The sequence below is a fragment of the Coregonus clupeaformis genome, unplaced genomic scaffold (assembly GCF_020615455.1).
Source record: "Coregonus clupeaformis isolate EN_2021a unplaced genomic scaffold, ASM2061545v1 scaf0071, whole genome shotgun sequence".
Classification (NCBI taxonomy): domain Eukaryota; kingdom Metazoa; phylum Chordata; class Actinopteri; order Salmoniformes; family Salmonidae; genus Coregonus; species Coregonus clupeaformis.
The window spans coordinates 193,671-217,409 of record NW_025533526.1 but is presented as its reverse complement, the minus strand read 5'-3'; the positions used below and the strand labels follow the sequence as shown (position 1 = coordinate 217,409).

General features: G+C 41.8%; 2 protein-coding genes across 3 annotated transcripts in view; one reads left to right on the top strand and one right to left on the bottom strand.

Annotated features, from left to right (window-relative positions):
- Nucleotides 1-6,928: 6,928 nt before the first annotated feature.
- LOC121586012 lies at nucleotides 6,929-11,704 on the bottom strand. Of its 2 annotated transcripts, XR_006003906.1 has the most exons (3): nucleotides 10,756-11,704; nucleotides 10,085-10,112; nucleotides 6,929-7,571 (listed from the first exon to the last, which is right to left on the bottom strand). XR_006003906.1 is itself a non-coding variant. In XM_041902426.1 (2 exons), exon 2 carries the CDS (start codon nucleotides 9,328-9,330, stop codon nucleotides 7,417-7,419), a length of 1,914 nt encoding a protein of 637 aa, XP_041758360.1. In that variant the 5' UTR covers nucleotides 9,331-10,112; nucleotides 10,756-11,704; the 3' UTR covers nucleotides 6,929-7,416. The 2 variants fall into 2 exon arrangements, 1 of the variants encoding a protein (XP_041758360.1); XM_041902426.1 differs by having other exon boundaries at nucleotides 6,929-10,112.
- A 6,937-nt stretch (nucleotides 11,705-18,641) lies between these two features.
- LOC121586013 (t-SNARE domain-containing protein 1-like) overlaps nucleotides 18,642-23,739 on the top strand; it is a 128,682-nt gene continuing 123,584 nt past the window's right edge. Inside the window, exon 1 of the mRNA XM_041902427.1 lies at nucleotides 18,642-18,727. The gene's annotated coding sequence lies outside the window, so the exon portion shown is untranslated. The remainder of the gene's footprint in view (nucleotides 18,728-23,739) is intronic.

The following is a 23,739-nucleotide window of genomic DNA, read 5'->3' as shown; positions in this document are numbered from 1 at the left end:
ATGTAAGGATATGACAGAGCCAAGTGACTTGGTGTATAGCGAGAATAGGAGAGGGACTAGAACTGAGCCCTGGGGGACACCAGTGGTGAGAGCACGTGGTGCGGAGACAGATTCTCGCCACGCCACTTGGTAGGAGCGACCAGTCAGGTAGGACGCAATCCAAGAGTGAGCCGTGCCGGAGATGCCCAACTCGGAGAGGGTGGAGAGGAGGATCTGATGGTTCACAGTATCAAAGGCAGCAGACAGGTCTAGAAGGACAAGAGCAGAGGAGAGAGAGTTAGCGTTAGCAGTGCGGAGAGCCTCCGTGACACAGAGAAGAGCAGTCTCAGTTGAATGACCAGTCTTGAAACCTGACTGGTTTGGATCAAGAAGGTCATTCTGAGAGAGATAGCAAGAGAGTTGGCTAAAGACGGCACGCTCAAGAGTTTTGGAGAGAAAAGAAAGAAGGGATACTGGTCTGTAGTTGTTGACATCGGAGGGATCGAGTGTAGGTTTTTTGAGAAGGAGTGCAACTCTCGCTCTCTTGAAGACGGAAGGGACATAGCCAGCGGTCAAGGATGAGTTGATGAGCGAGGTGAGGTAAGGGAGAAGGTCACCGGAGATGGTCTGGAGAAGAGAGGAGGGGATAGGGTCAAGCGGGCAGGTTGTTGGGCGGCCGGCCATCACAAGTCGCAAGATTTCATCTGGAGAGAGAGGGGAGAAAGAAGTCAAAGCATAGGGTAGGGCAGTGTGAGCAGGACCAGCAGTGTCATTTGACTTAACAAACGAGGATCGGATGTCATCAACCTTCTTTTCAAAATGGTTGACGAAGTCATCCACAGAGAGGGAGGAGGGGGGAGGGGGAGGACGATTCAGCAGGGAGGAGAAGGTGGCAAAGAGCTTCCTAGGGTTAGAGGCAGATGCTTGGAATTTAGAGTGGTAGAAAGTGGCTTTAGCAGCAGAAACAGAGGAAGAAAATGTAGAGAGGAGGGAGTGAAAAGATGCCAGGTCCGCAGGGAGTCTAGTTTTCCTCCATTTCCGCTCGGCTGCCCGGAGCCCTGTTCTGTGAGCTCGCAATGAGTCGTCAAGCCACGGAGCAGGAGGGGAGGACCGAGCCGGCCGGGAGGATAGGGGACATGGAGAGTCAGCGGGAGAGAGAGAGTGAAGGTTGCGACGGTGCATTACCATCTGAGTAGGGGCAGAGTGAGTAGTGTTGGAGGAGAGCGAGAGAGAAAAGGATACAAAGTAGTGGTCGGAGACATGGAGGAGAGTTGCAGTGAGATTAGTAGAAGAACAGCATCTAGTAAAGGTGAGGTCAAGCGTATTGCCTGCCTTGTGAGTAGGGGGGACGGTGAGAGGGTGAGGTCAAAAGAGGAGAGGAGTGGAAAAAAGGAGGCAGAGAGAAATGAGTCAAAGGTAGACGTAGGGAGGTTAAAGTCACCCAGAACTGTGAGGGGTGAGCCATCCTCAGGAAAGGAACTTATCAAGGCGTCAAGCTCATTGATGAACTCTCCAAGGGAACCTGGAGGGCTATAAATGACAAGGATGTTAAGCTTGAATGGGCTAGTGACTGTGACAGCATGGAATTCAAATGAGGAGATAGACAGATGGGTCAGGGGAAAAAGAGAGAATGTACACTTGGGACATCTCAACAGAGATGAGAGAGAGAAAAAATATTATAATTAGAAGTTTAGCTTAAAAAAAACTGGCTTTTACCTCTCGTCAATCAAGACCAGGTAGTGAGGGTAAAGATTGGCAATTTGATTTTAGAAGCATGTCTACGTTTTTAGTAAGAAACTTTTCAAACTCTTTTTGATGTAGACTAATCTCACTTTTCCATTCTGTTCTGGATGCACACACGGTACGGGACTGAATTGATTGTGCATTGAAAATCTGGCAGCTCCAGCTCTCTCAGATGCCAAGCATCTCAAATGAATAAAGCTGGTTGGAGTACACAGTGCTCACGCTGTTCACATTTGCGATTCCTGCTGAAAGCGGTCTTCAATTGTCTTAATCACATGTTCCGCCATGCTTTTGAGGGTGTGTGTGTATGTGTGTGTGTTTACATGCATGTGTGTGTGTGTGTCTGTGTGTGTGTGTTTACATCTCACTGTGAAGTGAAGCATTCTCTCATATGTTCAGTCGTCTACACAGTATGCCAAGATACATTGTTTCATGATGTTCTTTGTAATTTGGGTAAATAGAGGAAGATGAGAAAGCCTCTATAGATATTAGCTGTTTGACAGCCACTGAGAGTTCCCTATAATTGTTTGTCTGCAGGCTAAAGGGTTGGGTAGTGCCCTGAAGGAAGTTTTCTTTTACTCTTCTTTGTTTGTTGAAGGTCAGGAGGAATGACAGTATAGTCTGCAGTGGAGAGAGGAAGAAACAAAGGATGAGGAGAGAGAGATTGAGAGTGAGAGAAAGAGAGAGAGAGAGAGAGAGAGAGAGAGAGGGGGGAGGAAGCAGGAGCCCGTACAGATACATTTAACTTATTTATTATTAGCAGCTTTTTCAAGCATGAAAGATTCATGACGTTTTCATTTTCTTCCGCTTAACAGAAGTCGTAAAGGAAGAAGAATGTTATAAAAATGTTACGATGACAAAGTTCTTTGTTTAACACAGTTCAACTTTTCAAAACACTTGGTTGGTACACATTCACCCACACAAACGCGTGTACACACACACACACACACACACACACACACACACACACACACACACACACACACACACACACGCATACACACACAAACACACCCCGCACACACACCCAGACATACTCTCACCTTGGCTGATCTCTCTCATGTCACCTCATTGCTCTGGCAGCATCTTCCATCCTCTCTCCCTCTCCTTCTGGACATAATCCATTATCTGACGCCTACAGAAACAATATACCAGGAAGAAGCTGCTCTCCGCTCGCTGCCTGGGGGCTTCACTCCCCTCTGCTTCCTCTGCACTATCTCCAGCGAAGGGTCAGTCAGAGCCAGCCCCAACCAGCCCCAGCCAGCCCCCTTGCATCGCAGGCAGAAACGCTTAAGTCTACAGATCATGTAAATCAGTAGGCCAGCCCGGGCCACCGCTGGCACCCTGCACCCCCATCACAATGGGCCTCCCTCCTTCGCCACTTCCATCTCTTTTCTCTTTTTATTCCTTTTAATGAATGTCATCTAATTCCCTCCCCTACCATTTCTTAATTGTGTCAGCATTCTTTCAGAAAATCACAATGTATAATGGCTGCCGCCAGTGGGAACATTTGACCCCTCGGCTGATTGAAAAATTTTAACCAGAGGGAAAAAAGAGCTGGCCCCAAGGGAAGAAAGAGCCCACAGCAGTTTTTGAAGTAGTCGTCGATTAAAGTTTGAGATTGAGGTAGGAAGGCAGTTTAAAATAGTACTTTTATACTGCTACGTGAGGTGTTAAGTGTCAGTGGCTGACAATTTAAAGTTGAGGTTCTGGGAGGGTAGGTACTATACGGTGCCAGGCCTGCAGGGTAAATGCAAGCCATTGGCAGTGTAATGGAGAATCTGGCTGTTTAAGTTTAGCTACACAGTTTCCATTGTAGAGAAATAGCTTTACCTTTTAGTCTGTGTGAAGGTTATTATTTCTGCCAAATATACTTAGATGGTTGAATACACTATGTTGACCTACAGTACATGCAACTGGCAATGAAAGTAAGCCACACGCAGTCTCCATTGGTCTCTACAGGTTTTAATCATTTCAGCCAAATAGACTTGCACCATTTAGATGGTTGAATGACTATATCTCTTACTACAGTATATGGTTTAATGATACCTGTGTGTGTCTGTGTTTAACTGAACCACAGCCACTTTCTACTCCCCATGGTTATCATTATATGAAGGAGATAATGTTGCAGCAGGTCCATTGAATTGCATTACCTTTGTTCCCTGCTGCACTATAATCAGTCTGGTGACACCGCTGATGTTTTGTCAGTAATGGAGTGGGAGGAGTCAGACAGATTCACCACCACTTATTCTGATTCACAATGTAATGCAAGACCTTTCTGAGTCGGCTGAGTTGTACTCCTAATCGCTGTTATGCGTTTTCATTCCTTTTTCTTTTAGTCCAGGGCGCCTCAAGAAGTGTCGTTTTCAGTGTAGCTCGGCGCTGTATGTGTGTGAGTGTGTGTGTGTGTGTGTGTGTGTGAGTGATTACTTAAGCCCCTGTGTGTAGGAGTAGCTTAATAGCAGTGAGGCACTTCACTACAGCCTCTTCAACATGCAATGACATTCTAGACGATTCTGTGCTTCCAACTTTGTGGCAACAGTTTGGGGAAGGCCCTTTCCTGTTTCAGCATGATAATGCCCCCGTGCACAAAGCGAGGTTCATACAGAAATGGTTTGTCGAGATCGGTGTTGAAGAACTTGACTGGCCTGGACAGAGCCCTGACCTCAACCCAATCGAACACCTTTGGGATGAATTGGAACGCCGAATGCGAGCCAGGCCTAATTGCCCAACATCAGTGCCCGACCTCACTAATTCTCTTGTGGCTGAATGGAAGCAAGTCACCGCAGCAATATTCCAACATCTAGTGGAAAGCCTTCCCAGAAGAGTGGAGGATGTTATAGCAGCAAAGGGGGGACCAACTCCATTTTAATGCCCATGATTTTGGAATGAGCAGGTGTCCACATACTTTTGGTCAGGTAGTATACTTGAGATATGGACAACACTTCAGATTGTGCTTGCAATTGAAAGTGTGCTTGAAGGTCATCAGGTTCTTTGTGTAGTCTTGTGTAGTGTTGTCACGATACCAGAATTTTTACTTCGACACCATACCAAGTTTAGTATCAATACTCGATACCATCACGATACTCAATACCAAAACGATACCATAACACAGCAAAGGAAGGAATCTTAGCCAAAGTCACAAAATGGCACTTGATCCAGTCAGAAACTCAGCTACTGCTCTGTTCAATTGTTGGGCATCTTTTGAGTTCAATAACATTATATTTAAAAAAATTTACTTCAACATTTTTCAGAGACAGCCATGTAACGTTATGCATTAATGAATCAATTATACAATCATACAATCAATTTGACTTTGTTTTTACCAATCTAACTACATAACAACATAATGTTAATAATTTATTTGAAAGGTAAATCGGATGCCAAGCAGTTGCCATACCAAGCAGTGATGCATCCAGTCTAGATGCTCTCAATGGTGCAGCTGTAGATCTTTTTGAGGATCTGAGGGCCCATGCCAAATCTTGTAAGATTCCTGAGGGGGAAGAGGCATTGTCATGCCATCTTTACAACTGTGTTGGTGTGTGAGGCCCATTATAGATCCTAAGTGATGTGGACACCGATGAACTTGAAGCTCTCGACCGTTCCACTACAGCCCCGTCGATGTGAATGGGGGCATGCTCGGCCCTCCATCTCTTGTAGTCCACGATCAGCTTCTTTCAGGGAGAGGTTGTTATCCTGGCATCACACGGCCAGGTCTCTGACCTCCTCCTATAGGCAGTCTCATCGTCGTCGGTGATCAGGCCTACGACCGTCGTGTTGTCAGTAAGCTAAATTATGGTGTTGGAGTTGTGTGTTGCCACGCAGTCGTGGGTGAACAGGGAGTACTGGAGGGGACTAAGCATGCACCCCTGAGGGGCCCTCGTGTTGAGGGTCAGCATGGCGGATGTATTGTTGCCTACCCTCACCACCTGGGGGTGGCCCATCAGGAAGTCCAGGATCCAGTTGCAGAGGGAGGTGTTCAGTCCCAAGGTCCAGCCTTTCAAATCATTTCATGGCTACAGATGTGAGTGCTACGGGGCGATAGTCATTTAGAAAGGTTACCTTGGCGTTCTTGGGCACAGGGACTATGGTGGTCTGCTTGAAACATGTAGGTATTACAGACTGGGTCAGGGAGAGGTCATAAATGTCAGTAAAGACACTTGCCAGCTGGTCAGCGCATGCTCCGAGTACTCGTCCTGGTAATCCGTCTGGCCCTGAGGCCTTGTGAATGTTAACCTGTTTAAAGGTTTTACTCACATTGGCTATGAAGAGCGTGATCACACAGCCGTCCAGAACAGCTGGTGCTCTCATGCATGGTTCAGTGTTAATTACCTTGAAGCGTGCATAGAGGGTATTTAGCTCGTATGGTATGCACGCGTCACTGGGCAGCTCGCGGCTGGGTTTCCCTTTGTAATCTGTGAAAGTTTGCAAGCCCTGACTCATCCGATGTCTAACTGTCTAACTAGGTTGAAGACACAGTAATAATTCCATGCGGAAGCGTTCGAAAATAAAGAAATCCATGAGACCAGCACCATTGCTGGATTCTGCAGGATGAGCATTGAAGACGTGACCAGCGGTCGCTAAATCCAGTAATGGCTGTATACACTGTAAACCCGAATAAGTAAGCAGAACTTTAAAAAAAGTGAGGCAATCAGTTGCCACAATTTTTTTGAGTTCATAAACTCAAACATTTGAGTATATCATCGCTTATATATTTGGAGTTCATGTTAAATGTAATTTTAAATTATAATTAAATTAAATTTACTGATTAAGCCAACTCAAACATTTTCAGTTTATGCTACTCAGAATATTTATTCATCTTTCTCATTGCAATAACTCAAGAGAACTTAATCATTTCAAGCATGAAAACTCAGGATATTTATGTTTCATTAACTTAACATTTATTAGTTTTTTCAATCAATCTTCTGATTACCCATAACTCAAAAACATTGACTTATTACAACTCAAAATAATTTACCACCAAACTTAAAATATTTGTGGCAACTGATTGCCTTAAAAATAATAAGTACTCTTGACTTAAAAGTCAAACAAAAAAACATCAAATTAAAAGTTAATATTTTTTCTATTCAGATGTTTAGTAGAAACTTTTCTTGCCCAGTCTTTTAGCAAAAAAATATATGAAAAAAATAAAAAAATAAATACATAAATACATAAATAAAAAATAAAAAATAACAATTAACAAGTCTACTTCTGGGCAATTTGTTTATACTTTAAGATGAACTATGTAATAGTAGAAAATATTCAAACTCAGAAAAGCTAAAATTACATTAAGAAAATATCATTATGTCACAAATAGCTTATAAACGGTTAATACAACATTACCAGGGGGGCATCAGCAAGTCCTGGGTGGTCCTGGCGGACATAATGAATGTATGGCAAAACAAACACTGCATGTCTCCAAAACGTATCAGGCAGGTTTCCAGGATGCCAAGTAGCCTGCTCATTTCAATGTAACAATTGCCGATGATAACCGGTGTCAAAAAAGAAAATAAATAAAAAAATAGATCACAGACTTCATGATCGATTACCATGGCAACGAACGAAGCTTCGAAGCTTTGATATTTTTGGGTCAGCCCTAATGTTGATTTATATAATGATTGATTATACTGAGCACATTTTCCAATAAATTAACAATTAATGATTTTATGAAGAATTACTTACCATAGAGTGGTCTTAATTTTGTCTCACTTGTATGAACCTCTTGGGAGTCAACAGCAGCAAGCCATCAATCTTGTATGCAGAGAGTGGAATTGTATCATTGAAGTCAGATTGCAGGTGGATATACATGCTTCCCTGTATGGCTGACAGCTCATAGGATCGAAGATGCTCTACATACCAGGAGTCATAATCACAACAGAGAAAATAAACATTGTGATTCACAAGGTAGATCTGTGTTAGTCTGCAAAATTTTGACAGTCCCCCACTGATTCCAACTGACACAAACATGCCACTGGTATAGTCTGTGCCATCAATGGTCACCTTTGATGTACGATAGACAGTGTCACTAGTTGTTTGTCCTCTAATGTGAGCCTGAGCTACTTCTGCTAGAGCTGAAACCAAAACAGAGTCAACCCTGGATGTTTGCGTTGTTGGTTTGAAAAACAATGGTGAACCAAGGTGATATGCCATCATGTGTTGGTGTCTGATTGCCAGTGTCTTCAATACATTTTTGAAGTTTTGAGCGTCATGCACCACTCTCTTGAAGAAGCGATGTTTAGCTTCAAATCGCATGGTCCAAACATGCACCAGGGGCCCAAAGCACTTAACTAAGGTGGGGTAATGTTCCACATAGTGATGTTTAGGACGAAGCCTAAACTCAGGGAAAGCCTCTTGTAGGATCTGTCTGTGGTCACTGATTTTGCAAACAAAATAGTCCAATGTTTCATCAGAAAATGATGGGCACAATGCTAATTCCACCAACTCTTTCAAGTCCATCAAAACCTCCCATACAACATTACCCTCTGGTACTTTACTGCCTACAAGTAACGGAAGTAATCTGAGCAGCGTGGCATTTTCATGCCCGTTGCCTCCAATTGTTTTCCGGGTCATGAATGTTTTGGGAACTGGATGAGGTTTATTTACTTTATCAGTGTGCTGATATGGGAATGATGTGATCCTTTGGTTCAAATACTCTAAAGTGAAGTGCTTAAGCCGAATCATTTCTCTAATGCAAAGTGCAAGTTCAACTGGAACGATTCCTTCCAAAAGATTGTGTAGTAGATCTGGAGGAAAACCTGTGATAGGGTGGAAGTGCTCAAGTGACTCACGGAAGACACAATCACCTTTAACCTCAAATTGGCTGCTTGAACTCTCATCTTGGAGGACATTTTGTACATGAATGTCATGACTCGCTTTGGTTCTCTGGACAAATTCCTCCTTTTTTACCTCAGTTGTTTGAAACTGTTCACTTGTGGCCATACAGAATCTGCAAACATAATCTGCTCTGAATGACTCCAAAAAGCCACCTAACCCATGTGCAGCCAGATTGTCAGCAGAAACACAGAAGATGGTGCCTTTCACATTCTGACCAACAGATTCAATGAAAACACCATCCTGTTCAAGTGTGTGAACATCACGAACCAGTGGAGCAAGTACAGCTGCATATCCATATTTCTGGAGGTCTGTCACTTTAGCTAGCATGGCCAATTGTATAGTGTGCATTGCTGATCTATACTTGGGCGGCACATTTGCTAGGACCCAGTACACAGCACAAAGTTTGTGAACTTTACGTGATGTGCCGAGAGGGTTAGCGATTTCAAGATCGTCAATATATAGCTGTATTGCTAGGTGTAGATCTTCTGTTGAGAGTAACTCATTTTCCTGGAAATGAGAGCCATCACAATATGACACATAATAACCAGGCTCAGTGTTTGGTTCTCTGATCTTGCTCAGGATATCTGTGTTTTTAAACAGCTCCTTAATCATTTGAAGGATTGGAACATACATGATGGTATGACCAGGTGCTTCTAAATGGTACTCTACTGGCATTACCAATGGATAGTTGTGCTCTATAAATGTCTTCCTTCGCTTATAAGAGGACAACTCTGCACCTTTGGAGGTTGCACTAAATACAACATTAGAGTCCATGACAGCACTGACAACTTCATTGAGTGTGGAATCTGTGATATTGTGACCATGTCTCTGCAATATATCATTAATTGCATCCTTGATCAATGGCTGAGATAAAGAGAAAATCTGATTCAAGTGATCAACTATTTATTGTGAAGCTGTGTTTGACACATGAAGGATAGCCTGTATCTTTAGAAATAAAGATGCTGCATTAAGTTTGAGCTGATTTTTTAGTTTTGAAGTATCACACTGCTCATCATCCTGCATTTCTGTGCTCTGAACTGGACACTCTTCATCCACATCAATAGTGACGTTAGAGTTGGTGGCTTGGAGATTCTAAGTATGTTCATAGACAATGTCACTACCAAAGTCTGACGCAAGACTCGCTTGATGCACTCTACTTTTATGGGAATTTAAAGAACCGTATACATTTGTGCTATAGTTACAACCTTTGTATGGGCATACCACTGTCTCATGCTTTTTTAAGTGTGTTCTTATGTGACTGAGGAGTACAGACTCAGAAAAAGGTTGCTGAAATGTGCATAAAGGACACTTGAAAGTCACAAGTTCCTGAATCTCTTTGCATTGCTGTTATGTTCTTTAGTATGATATCTTGACAGATGAGTACTCAGTGCACTAAGTGTCTGAAATGTGCACATGCAATCATCATGGAGGCATGGGAGTGTGCTAATTTTTGAAAAGTGGCTGTGCTGCAGTCTTCAGTGTTTAAATAAATATTTTCTAGTGGTAAAAGAAGCTGAACACAACTTACAGTGCCAAGTCATATTTGTTGCAGCAACCTGAAAACATACAACAACATATTATTTTACAGGACACCTGTCATGAAGTTTAAACCTCCATCAGAACTATCAAAAACTGCAGTCATATTTCTCATACTAAAAGTGTACAACAATATAGCTACACCAACATTGATTAAAACAAAGTAGATGTGTAAGATGCCTGTTAGACTATTCAAAACATTTTATTACACAAATAAGTTAAAGTTAGGTAACGTTGGGCTGGTAGCATCCATACATTCTTATCATAGCAATAACAAAAAAATTCATACAAAAAAATTTACCAGCTAATTCAACTTGCAGAGAATAGCTTTCAGTTAGCCTAAGGCACAACACGTGGAGTTAGCTTCTGCTTTCACTCACAACACTGACACAGCTCCAGCACAGATTTCGAGTTTTTATTGAGCAGTACATGATACCTTACTATCCACCGCTGCACATTGGCCTCAACCAGTTTTTTACAACTATATTAGCCTAGCCATGTAGCCTATACAGCTAGCTAACTGGCGGGATGACTTTGCATGTTAGCTTGCTAACCTAACGGTTAACCGTTTTACATTGCTAACGTGACACACTTTGTCCGTCTTAAAAATACGTTGAACCTCCAGAAACAAACATTCAAACTAGTTTTATGTTGACTACTTACATTCACAACTCATTTGTGCAGAGCTGAGTGTTACCCTCCGGTCTCCCGCTCTTCTCCTCGGCTCCGGTCTGCTGCCTGAAGAGGAAGTGCATGCAAATACTACAAAATAAAATATGTGAGCGCATATATGTAATTTATTAACTAGCCAACCTTGTAACAAGCAAACTATTAACAATTAATTCTTTATAAACGTATATACATGTGTGTGTGCGTTTGATATTTTATATATACAAATCTATCTGATTCAATTGATTTATTCTCAATTCGTTCTTGATTTGATTTATTTGTTCTTTCAAAATAAGACATAAATTCATGTTTAATCCATATAGATTTAAGTTTAAAAAATAATAATTTTAAGTAGCAGTTACATAAAAATGAAAAATGTTCATATTATTCAAAAATTACAAGTTCAATAAACTCAAAAAGAAGAAAATTGCTACTGGCACTCAACATTTTTTAAGTAAGTACAACTTTTAAGAACATTTTAAGTTTACACTACTTATTACAATTAATTATTTTGAACATTCGGGTTTACAGTATATATATTTTTAAAAACGTCTGAATGAATATAATGGCAGTTAAGCAGTTATGCTATGTGTTCGCTGAGTAGTTGGCTGAAATTCACTCAATTGTGTTCATTTTTCACTTTCTGTGCTGCTACCTTTCACTCTAGTCATTCCGAATGCAGAAGCTGGTCCCTTGTTTAATAGTGTCGCAAAGAGTTATGGGATATTAGAATCCTCTTGTCTTAACCTGTATATTTTAAACCTAGCTATGGGTACACTCAAAATGGTTCCCAGTCCACCCATTATGCCATCATTGACTTGAATGGAGATGCCCTTTCTATTCATTCTATTTCTATGGGGCTGGCCCAACGGAGCAGAGTCAGTTTGCTGAGGCAATAGATCATCTTTGGGAGAGATGAGAGCGAATAAGTGAATGAATAAAGTTTTTGGTGGCAATCAGCTTTGAAATCAGCATATTTTGACTATTTACGTTGACCCCCCCTCCCCCCCACCCCTTGTTTTTACACTGCTGCTACTCACTGTTTATTAACTATGCATAGTCACTTTACCCCTACCTACATGTACAAATTACCTCGACTAACCTTTACCCCCGCTCATTGACTCGGTACCGGTACCCCCTGTATATAGCCTCGTTATGGTTATTTTATTGTGTTCCTTTTTATTATATTTTTTCCTTTAGTTTGTTTAGTCAATATTTTCTTAACTCTATTTCTTGAACTGCATTGATGGTTAAGGGCTTGTAAGTACGCATTTCACAGTAAGGTCTACACCTGTTGTATTCGGCTCATGTGACAAATAAAATGTGATTTTATTTGATTTGGTTTGACTATTATCACAAACAAAGTACTGGGGTAGTGAATTGATGTTAGATTTAGGTGTCAGCCAACAAGGAAAGTTAGCCTACAAAGCTGGAAGCTACAGGTATCTTCTTGCATTGTAAAATGTTCTAGCCTGTATGGACATTGTTCTGTGAACAGTAATTAACAGTTTCAACATTTCTACATGTGTCGCAATATTCAAGTGTGTTAACTTCTGTGCAGCATGAGTGAGGACTAGGGAGCTAGCATGACGCAGCTCAGACTCCCAGTTCAGGGTAGCATGCACGGTGCGTCTGTGCTCATAGACAGGCTTGATCCGTGAGACACATTTGACATAAATACCAAAAGTAACACAAATTATAGTACTGAACCATTGTTCATGTTCTAGTATCGAAAAAGTACGGAAGTTTTGGTATACCGCGTAATACTAGTCTGGTGTGTAGTTATATTGTTTTGTTCCCACTTCTGGTGAAAGGGTTTGAATTGTATATGCTGAGCAGGTCAGTAGTAGTGACACTGATGGTGACACTGATCTTCCAGGCATCTGTATGGTGTGTCAATGCACAGTTGACCAAGAGGATGTGTACAGCCGGAAGTCCCAGAGGTTCCCTGGGTCTCCCAGTGTAGAGATGTGTGATTGTGATCCCCGTGCCCGGAGAGCACCGGAAAGCAGAGACACTAAGGAGGCCTGACAGACTTGTCCTCCGTCAGCAGATGGAGTCCATCTATAATTCAGTCTGGAGGCAGTTTCATGCTGTTTCTCTTCGTATCTCATCACTGTTTCCCATAGCCGCGGGAAGTAGGGGTGCAGGAGGTGCTGCAGCACCCCCTGATAAATTGATAAAAAAATTCCAACAATTATCTATTTTTTCAACAATTATATAAAAAACTATGTATCAAAAGTTTCTAAAAAGTAGCTGTAGATTAAGTTTTATCACTTACAGTCAGGAAGGGTATCACGTGTGCCAAATATAGAACAGCATGTTGCATTGTGGCCATCCATTGAAGGGTTTTGGAAACTCTAACTCTGGCAATTTGACTGGTAAACTCATGGGTACACTAGCAATGGCTGCCAGTCCTGTCTTGAATGGGAACTGCCATCTGAGCGAAGAGCAATGTTTTTCAAAATAGCTTATCTTGAGATAGGATATTTGCACGAGCACATCGGCCATCACCTTTGAGTAGCCTAGGCTTTATCTTCATCATCGGGTGAGTCAGTGCCACTGGAAAGTTTATTTAGTAGCCTACTGTAGCCTATACATTGTTCAATCTGTATGTCTCTTCATTGGCCTGAGCTATTGTTTGCATTCAAGACCAGGTCATTATTATTGCTCTCAGTTTCGCACTGTCAGAGTAGCCACTCATTTCGGTCATTTGTGTGGCATTAAAAAATATTCTGCTAATGTCTTTTATCGTGTAAATGGCGTAGAATTGCATGAAATGCATTTATAAAAGGCACAAAAAAACCTTCCGGTTATTTCCCTAACGCTCTTAACCACTAGCCTACCGGTTACTGGACCCCAGCTAGCCTAGTGCTAATCATCTTGGTCTTGCGAGCTTACGTTCAGTTTTGCTACATGGATACAGTCTGGTCATGACCAGATTCAAACCGTTTGAGCCCCTCCCTTCCGTCTACCATATGGCCGGACCCATCAGCGTCCTCTGATAATCTGTAGGGGTGGTTTAGTTGATGACGACAACGAGAAGCAACTACACTGGGCGCAGAAGTCGAAAATCATAACAATGGCTGCTCTTGAGGAGGTTGGTGTTGATGCTGCTATAGCAGCAGTTATATCAGAACCGGAAGGCATAAGTTCATTGAAAGAACAGCAAATAACTGCATTGATCTTTTCACTCTTCTCCCGACTGGGTTCGCCAAGAGCTTGATTTACCAGCTTGTTCCACTTGTAGTCACACATTTTTTTCATTAATATGTAGCCGTTTGTCACCCTCCATGGAGGACCAGATCAGAGAGGCTGCGAAGCTGGGGATCACTGCTATGCAGCTCTGTGTAAATAATGACACCGACATCCTCCATGGATGTTGGCAGGTTTTTTTTCGGTAGCCCAGAGTCTTGGTTGCTGAACGACAATTGGCAGAATATGCTGGCATCAACAGTGTATGTGGATGAGGTTCAGGTCACATACAAATGGCAAATACACCGAGTATACCAAACATTAGGAACACCTTCCTAATATTGATGCCCCCCCCACACACACACACTCACACTTTTGCCCTCAGAACAGCCTCAATTCGTCGGGGCATGGACTCCAAAAGGTGTCGAAAGCGTTCCACAGGGACGCTGGCCCATGTTGACTCCAATGCTTCCCACAGTTGTGTCAAGTTGGCTGGATGTCCTTTGGGTGGTGGACCATTCTTGACACACGGGAAACGGTTGAGCATGAAATAACCAGCAGCGTTGCAGTTCTTGTAACAAACCGGTGCTCCTTGCACCTACTACCATACCCCGTTCAAAGGCACTTCAATCTTTTGTCTTGTCCATTCTCCCTCTGAATGGCACACATACACAATCCATGTACCAATTGTCTTAAGGCTTAACAATCCTTCTTTAACCTGCCTCCTCCCCTTCATCTACACTGATTGAAGTGGATTTAACAAGTGAAATCAATAAGGGATCATAGCTTTCATCTAGATTCAGCTGGTCAGTCTATGTCATGGAAAGAGCAGGGGTTCTTAATGTTTTGTACACTCAGTGTACTGTATATACAGTCTAGGACTGCACATTTCACACCACACACTCAAACCGACAAGAGACAAATAAGAACAGAAGAGAAGTCAAATATTTCAACACTGATCTGTCATTGAGCTTGACATAATAGGATCACCACTGCAGACTGCACTGTCCCCAATGTCTCTGTTCACTGAATATTAGCTGTCTTTATACTAACTACTATTATCTGTCCTTGTCCCAGCAGGCGATTCTGCCCTTCATCAGCCCAAGACCCAGCCAGCTCGGATAAAGAGATGTCTTGTCTGCTAACTAGTGATGTCATCTCAAACATTGTGATTCACATTGTGATGGATGGGTCCTTTCTACTTTACTTCAGCTGATTCGGGTTTATTAAGTCATAAACAGTCCGGAAATATGATTCTGATACAATTGGATACATTTTCTAACCCAGAAATGTATTTTGGAATGTTGCCCAGTTCCATAATGTGTCATAATGAGTCTGGTCCTGGCCTGAGTCTCTGGGTCTGATGATGGTTTCAGGTCAGGATGAACACAGCTCTAGACTGAGGATATGGTGTAATCAGTGAACATGGTCAATATTCACTCCACACAGGCATCATCATCATCAGAATAATCATTAAAGGTCTGGCACATGCTTGAAACTCAAAACAAGGAAAAATACAATAATCAATAAGTACATATTAATGAGCACTTGTCTGTTTTGTTATTCGAGATCGACATGGCAGGTGTCCTTAATGTATTGTATACTCAGTGTATAATTACATCATTTGATATTACATGTATTAATTGGACTTCTAGCTAGATAGCTAACTAGTAGTGCATAAGTAAAAATGAAATGCTTGATGTTCAACATGTCTGAGATCTTATTCTTATTCTAGATGACACCTTTAAAATTGGTTTACCATGTAATTATATAATTTTTTTATGTGGTTGAAATATCATAGCTCTTTTGTAATGTCTATTGCATGAACAAATATGTATTTATCATTGTTGTTATTACACTTTTCTTCAATTTGTCTCAACAGATGTCTCAAACTGTTTTTTACATTGTAGAATAATAGTGAAGACATCAAAACTATGAAATAACACACATGGAATCATGTAGTAACCAAAAAAGTGTTAAACAAATCAAAATATATTTTATATTTGAGATTCTTCAAATAGCCAACCTTTGCCTTGATGACAGCTTTGCACACTCCAGGTTCCAACCTCTACAGAGGAAGCTCTTCCTGTCCAACATGCAGGATGCAGTGAAGGAGGGAGATGGGGAGATGTTGTTGAAGTTATACATTGTAACTCTGTTGTTCTACAAGGCCTATGATCATAGCCAATATGCCTACAGTACCATTCTACTGGCCTTGCAAGTCATTGGCACTCTTTCCCCTCGGCTGGCACACTGTCTTACCTGGAACAAGATCTGGAATGGGAGGGGAAGAATACCCCCCTTGACTTACACCTGGAACACCTCTACAACTTCTTGAAGTTATTTTTGGGTCCAAACATGGCTGAGCAAGCAGCAGACAGGATTAGCATGTCCATTGGTGTCCTCAAGGTCTTGATGGACACCACGGACGCTGAGTTAGAGACATTAAAGTCAAGTGGCATCAATCATACTGCTCGCCAGAACGTGGACATTCTAACCCTTGTGGAGGCTGCGGTTGACGAGGTCCAAATTGAAGGAGTGGAGAAATGTTCCAGTTTGATTTCAACCAACTTGGGTGCCAGGCTGTGGGGATGTGGTTGGCTCAGTTTGACCATCAAACCCTGTCTAAGAGGTAGACAGTTATTGGGAGTTAAGATGCAGGAGTAGGCTAAATCAACTAATGTTGTCACTGTACATATTTGTATTTGTACAAATCTGTATTTGTATTTATTAGTTCAACTTTCTATCGGCTTTTATCCGTAAAACTTTCCATGTATCATTGTTCTGTTGTCTACTGTAACAAAGTAAATATCTACATTTGATTTATGCCCCTTGATGAATTCATCGTTCATAACAACTGAACACACCATTAACAGTGTTGAGCAATAGTTATAACAGTTTTAACCAGTTGCATTTGGAACTACATACAGATAGTAACACAGTCTCATTTCTGAGCAGTCATTCAACTAACTAACTACTATAGAACAAAAAGTCTGCAGCTAAAATGTTAATCCACCAACCCCCAAAAAACGAACAAATGTCACTGATGATGTGCAGTATTTCTCTTCTTTCACTACAACTCTCCCTCCCTCCCTCCCTCCCTCCCTCCCTCCCTCCCTCCCTCCCTCCAGCAGTCTTGTACTCAGAGGAGACACACATGGCCCAAAACCTGTCACAGAACTATGGACAATGCCAAACATGTCAGTCTGAAATGGAAACCACAGATGGTACTGTGTACCAGTTATAGATATTCTATATTTCTGCTATAAGTCTGTGGTACAAACAGTCAGACAAAACACAGGCAGCAGTTAGATGATTGTACTTTACAAAATACTATACTTCTAGATACAATATCATACACAATGGCAGAGATGATAGTGGTGGATTTAGGTAAACAGTAACAGTTTAGAAGACTATCATAATATTAGATTGCACAAACTGCATTGAGACCACTTGACATGCATGACTGAAAGAGATATGAACCAGAGAATGTAGAAAAAATCTAAAGGCTTCTGAAATAATCCCATCCCTCTGTCCCTCCGTGGCTGTGGCTGCCATAAACACCCAGTGTGAGGGTGTGAAGGTCGACACACAGAGAGAGAGAGAGAGAGAGAGAGAGAGAGAGAGAGAGAGAGAGAGAGAGAGAGAGAGAGGCAGGGAGGAGTGATATTTTGCCAATGTTAGTTAGGGCATTCTTCCCCTGGAGAGCCCAGTTTGTCGCTCAGGCTTTTACAGTAACATCTCACCATAGCAGCATAGCAGTTGTTGCACATAGCTCATCTACTAGCTACTATACTAGTCCAATGTGAACACCATAGAAACAAAATTACTAGAACGCGCATTCCCATTCAAGTCGATGTGCCATGATGGGTGGACCGGGGGCCAGCAAGTCATCCTATTTCTATGGTGGAGATTGTGCTGCCTCTCCCTGAGGACTGTTGTCACCTCTGGTCCCAGGAGATCCTGGTTTACCCTGTTTCACCCAGGTTAATGTAATATTTCTGCTTCACACTTCCTTACCTCTCTCCCATTCACTGGCTGTGACTGGCCCACTATACACTCACACCACTGAGGTCAGATACAACTCCAGTTTACAGATTCCACTCTCTGTCTCTCTCTCTCTCTCTCTCTCTCTCTCTCTCTCTCTCTCTCTCTCTCTCTCTCTCTCTCTCTCTCTCTCTCTCTCTCTCTCTCTCTCTCTCTCTCTCATGCACTCTCTCTCTCGTGCACTCTTTTATCTCTGTATCTCTCTCTCTTTCTCTCTGTAGACTCTCATTGCTCTAAGGTTCATAACAGAATTAAGGGGAACACAACACCATTGACTCACAGGATATGTCCCAGATATGAAACAATTCACTGGGGGAAAAAAAGAACACAACATAACCATGTGTGTTTCCAGTTTTAGATTACAAAAATGTAGTGCATTCCTATTTCCTCATGCGGAATGTATATTACACAAATGACAGACATAGATTAACCATATCAAGAAGCATTAAGAACAATGATTCACTTTGTTTCACTTTGTTTCTATCTCTGTAATTGCTATTGTTCCTTGATTTCCACAGTCAATTTTCCGAGCCATAAGGCCTATTTTGCCACTCTGTACTGCATATCCCAGAGTGCATTTCTCCTGCCTAAACTGTCATATGACCATGCTGCAGGAGCAGGCAGCAGGTCATGTGATGTTTAAGCCTTAGCTGTCTGGAAGCTGCTGCTAAATTGGAGCTGAATCTCAGAGCACACCACTCACTCTCTCTCTTTCCAGAGAAAGGTAATGTGTGGGATATCTATCCCTCTTTTTCATGCTGTTTTTCTCTTGTTATCTGAATAGTGCTGTGGTCAGAGACAAAGGGAGTGGAAGGAGAAAGAGAGAGAGGGGAGGCAGGGATGAGGGGGAAGGAAGGAAGCCATTAAGGATGTTCTTCCGTTGCTGCTGCATCCAGGAAGCAGAACCAGGAAGGACTGAGATTTATTGTAGTTTGTTAGTATGCTATGTGTGTGTGTGTGTGTGTGTGTGTGTGTGTGTGTGTGTGTGTGTGTGTGTGTGTGTGTGTGTGTGTGTGTGTGTGTGTGTGTGTGTGTGTGTGTGTGTGTGTGTGTGTGTGTGTGTGTGTGTGTGTGTCAAAATATAACCTCTGATGCTGGATGCATAGATGGAGGGCGGTAGATGGAGTGATATATGTAGGAATAGAGAGATAGATAGATGGTGGGATGGATATGCTGTTTATCTGGCTATCTCTGTTGTTAAACCACCCTCAGCTCTCTGAATGAGAACACTCAGTGTGCATGCTGCCAGCAATGCTTGATGCTCTCTGTTTATCCCTCTCTCAGCCAATTAGTTTGCACATGGTTTCCGACTGCCCAATCAGCTCGTTTCCCTGCTACTAATGTCCTTTGGTTTGTCATAGACGTGGCAAGTCATTTGTGGATGAGGTTTATAGGTTTTGTTACATTCTTATCAAATTATTACACATCACTACACATGATAATACTCTATATTTACTCTGCCACATTACTACACATAATACTCTATATTTACTCTGCCACATTACTACACATAATAATACTCTATATTTACTCTGCCACATTACTACACATAATAATAATAATACTATATATTTACTCTGACACATCACTATACATAATAATACTCTATATTTACTCTGACACATTACTACACATAATAATACTCTATAATTACTCTGCCACATTACTTATTGAACACAATATAGAACAATATTAATTTTTTGATCACTTTCTCTAAGTTTGAACCATTCTCTCGCTCTCTCTCTCTCGCTCTCTCTCTGTCTCTCTCTCTCTGTCTCTATCGCTCTGTCTCTCTCGCTCTCTCTCTCTGTTTGTGTGGGCATCCTATAGATGACTCATCCCCACCTCTCTCTGTCTCAGTCCACCTCTGTAGAGCAGCACTCAGTGTGGACTGTTCATGTAACTACCAGCCCACTGGAAATCCAGCCATATCTTCTCACTTTTGTCAGGCATGTTTATATGTAATCCCTATTGAGCATTTTGTAGTAATGGCTACTACTTTTCTCAGAAATAAGTATTTCAGCACAACAATACATTTGTCTCCATGTGCTCTAAGTATATATCTATGTGCTCTTTGTTTTCATGTGTTGTAATAAAGGGAAAGAAAAATCCAGGTTTAACATCGAAGGTGGATGTCACCTATCATTATTGTGCAGAATGCTGATGTCTCAGTAGGTGGACTGGTGGTAACCTGTATAAGTGCTGTCCGTGGACCTGGTGAGGTTAGATCACTGTACAGATGTTGTCCGTAGTCCTGGTGAGGTTAGATCATTGTACAGATGCTGCCCGTGGGCCTGATGTGGTCTGTTCCCTGGTGGTGTTGAATGGAAAGTGACAGTGTGTATGTTAGTTAGATGACCCATTGGCCACACCTTGTGCTCTGAACAACAATTGTCCCTAAAAACCAACTTCTAATTTAGAAAACAGCCTAGCATCGACATGAGTCAGAAACATTTATTCAACTGTCAAAATTGACTACAAAGTGTAAATAGGATAATTTTGGTCAAAAAGTTGAGGTCGTGACTGCATCACAATGTAAATAAAGGTTGGGTTTGTTTCGATCCTGCCCAAATGCCCACAACTGGCAGGACACAAGTAATCATCAATACGGAGTTCAGCTGCAGGCGACCCAATCGTAATGCCCGTGGTAAATTTGGGTTGACTTTGGATATCCCTATGGGGCTAGTAAAGGACCAACAGAAAATTACACAATGAACATGGGACAATATGTTAAAATTTCTAAATTTCAATGCCTTAAAAACCTCAAACCAATTAAAGTGTAGAAATTCACATACAAATGTTGAAAGCATTTAATGAGAAAACAAAGTGTGCAACATGAAAATATTGTCTCATTTACATTGTGTAATTATTTGACAGTCCCTAACTATCCCCAGAGATAGGCTATCCAAAGTCAAACCAACTTTGCTCGATCGCACACGACAGCCAGCTAAGGCTAAGTGGCTAAATAATTTGGCTAACGCTTCTCAACTGCGAACACACACGAGACACCCACATCAAACCACACCCGAAACAAACTCACGTTTTAATTCAGTCATGGCTGCTAGCATTTCTTAATGAACCAAATCTAAAATGAGGCCAAATCAGGCCCTTTAAATCTGACTCACCTCAAATGGAATCAGGACATAGCCATCCATTGTTTGATACATTTGATTGTTTGTGATGCTGTTGCCAACTAATAATCATATCTCAAAGATCCGAGGAGGGAGGAACTCTTGATGATGAACTCTTGAGGTTGTCATTCAGTTATTATTATGTCTGTGTTATCAAATGATTCCTAGGTCAACTACTCTCATTAATTACAGCATTATCATCAAGCACTGTCAGATGGCATCAATTGCTATTCCAAGGTCATTTTCTCCATTACACTCTCAACTTGATTAGATTGCCCAGGGAGAAAAAAAAGTAATTCAACAACAACAAGTCATCACAATGGTAGCGTAATTAAGGGAGCAATTTTCAATGTATCCCCCCCCCCAAAAAAATGGCATGTCATTAAAAGCTATTTTCCTGCCAATCGAAAGATCATGTGTAGCATGAGCTGGGGTGAGATGGTCAGATGGGTTGGTAATTGCTATGATTGCATACTGTAAGTAAGTGACTGAATCCTGGATGGTAATTGAGGCCCCATTGTGAAGGAAGGAGACAAATGGAGAAAGAGGAGGCTATGGCTGTGGATTTAGTCATTTGTGGATCGAGGCGGACAAGGGGGCTTGGCCATCCCCGATTCCCAATAACAAGGCCAGTGGTCTGTGTGTGAATAATGGCTGGACAGAGGGCTAGACATGATTTAAAATCAGTCCTCATGCGAACCCAGATGCACTCCGATACAAGAGATGCCGACTAATGGGTTGATGGAACAATTAAAAGTCTGCTGGTACGCCAATGTTCTCTCAGATGACACAGAGACTGGGCCAGGCAAATCAAATGTCCAGTGTATGTGTCAAATGGGAGACAGCCTATATCAAACCTCCATAAAAGCACCAATTTTGAAGTTCCTGCTTGGCTGCTTTCTACATTATTTTGTCTTCTTTTGCCTGAGATTAAACTCTCATGGTAAAAATCAAGCAGTTATTTTGATGTGGCAACCCACCACAGGGAACACTCTAGTGCTTTGATTGCTGATTGCAAACATTCTAAACTTCATTATGCTAGTTTGAGTTTTGTACTGTGCACTATGGATTCTGCAGATCCACCAGTAAAACCAATCCACTGTAAATACTTACACATAGTATATTTACACCATATGTTTGTTTATTGTCTACTCTAGCAAAACATCCCATTACTTCATGTCTAAGGTTTTATCGCATTCTGCTCCTCTTCTGGCTGCATGCTTCGTCAATTGGAGGACCTTATTGATCATATCAGATTAGTTAAGTAATTGATTGTTACTGGTTATTAACCTCTCAGAACTCTGGGCCTGGCCAACACAGATGGAGGACAGCCCCTAATCACTCACCAGTGGCAGCCAGACGCTAATGAAATTAGTTCCTGGTTCTGCCTCACAACTCTGTTCGTTCCAGGAAGTATTGGCAAGGGCAATGAGATGCTAGAGTTTACCTTGCTGGAGAAGGAAAGAAAACATACAGAAAAAACTAAGCAGGAGAAATTGGTAATCTATTAATAAAGTTTGTGTTGGTGTGTATGTGACAAGTACTGAGGATACGAAGAGGCAGGACACAGACGCAGGAATCAACAATGTAAAGGTTTACTTAACACTGAGCAAGAGCACAACAAAGCGCGAGTACAAGACACTAACAATCACACACAACACAACACTGAACAGTCCAGGGCTATATAGGGGTGGTGATGAGATTATGAGGTGCAGGTGTGCTGGAGGTGATTAGGGTGCGTTGGGTTTCCATTCCGGTGTTGCCGAGGTGGTGCGCTCAGACCGGTGGCTCAGTAGACCGCGAATCAGAGCACCAGAGGGGAGCAATGGGAGGAGACGTGACACTGTAGACCTATGTGTGTACATGGGTCAGAAAATTTGACACGCAATTAGTGTGATTAAAATATGTGAAAAATTACAGTTATGATCCATCACACACTACATTTCACAACACAGATATTCATTTTAATTAAAACAACCAACTATTATGTTAATTGAAATGTAACTCTATTTTGCTTAGAGCATTCATAATTCTAGTTTTTTTATGCCTGCTACCGTTGGGTATTTGTCATGATTATCATGACTCACAAACACACTGCAGATGGATAGTTACCACCATCTGCTATGAAGCGTCAGAGTCAAGATTCCAATCAAGTGTCACCCCAATCCAATGTATGCAATCACGTCCCTAGCCAGCTTGAGAATTATAATAAATTATGTCACACTTTCAGTATGTCACTACACACAGCTTGAGCCACAGTTGGAAAGTCCACAAGTGTGCGTGCCTAGATGACTGAGGTGTTTTCTGTGTTGATAAATGTCAGTGCTGCAGGGATGTGATTATCTTGTCAGAACCAATAAGTCCCAACCATGTCTATTGGGCTTTGTTTACACAGGCAGCCCAATTCTGATCTTTTTTTCACTAATTGGTATTTTGACCAATCAGATCAGCTCTGAAAACGATATGATGTGAAAAGATCTGATTTGATTGGTCAAAAGACCAGTTAGTGGAAAAAAGATCAGAATTGCGCTTCCTGTGTAAACGCAGCCTTATAGTTGCCTATTGTGGTGTATTTTTCTGAAATGTCATTTTATCTCTTGATGGT

Bases quoted from the DNA above. Each gene is read 5' to 3' on its own strand.
- LOC121586012 (XM_041902426.1), bottom strand. From the start codon at position 9,330: ATGGACTCTAATGTTGTATTTAGTGCAACCTCCAAAGGTGCAGAGTTG.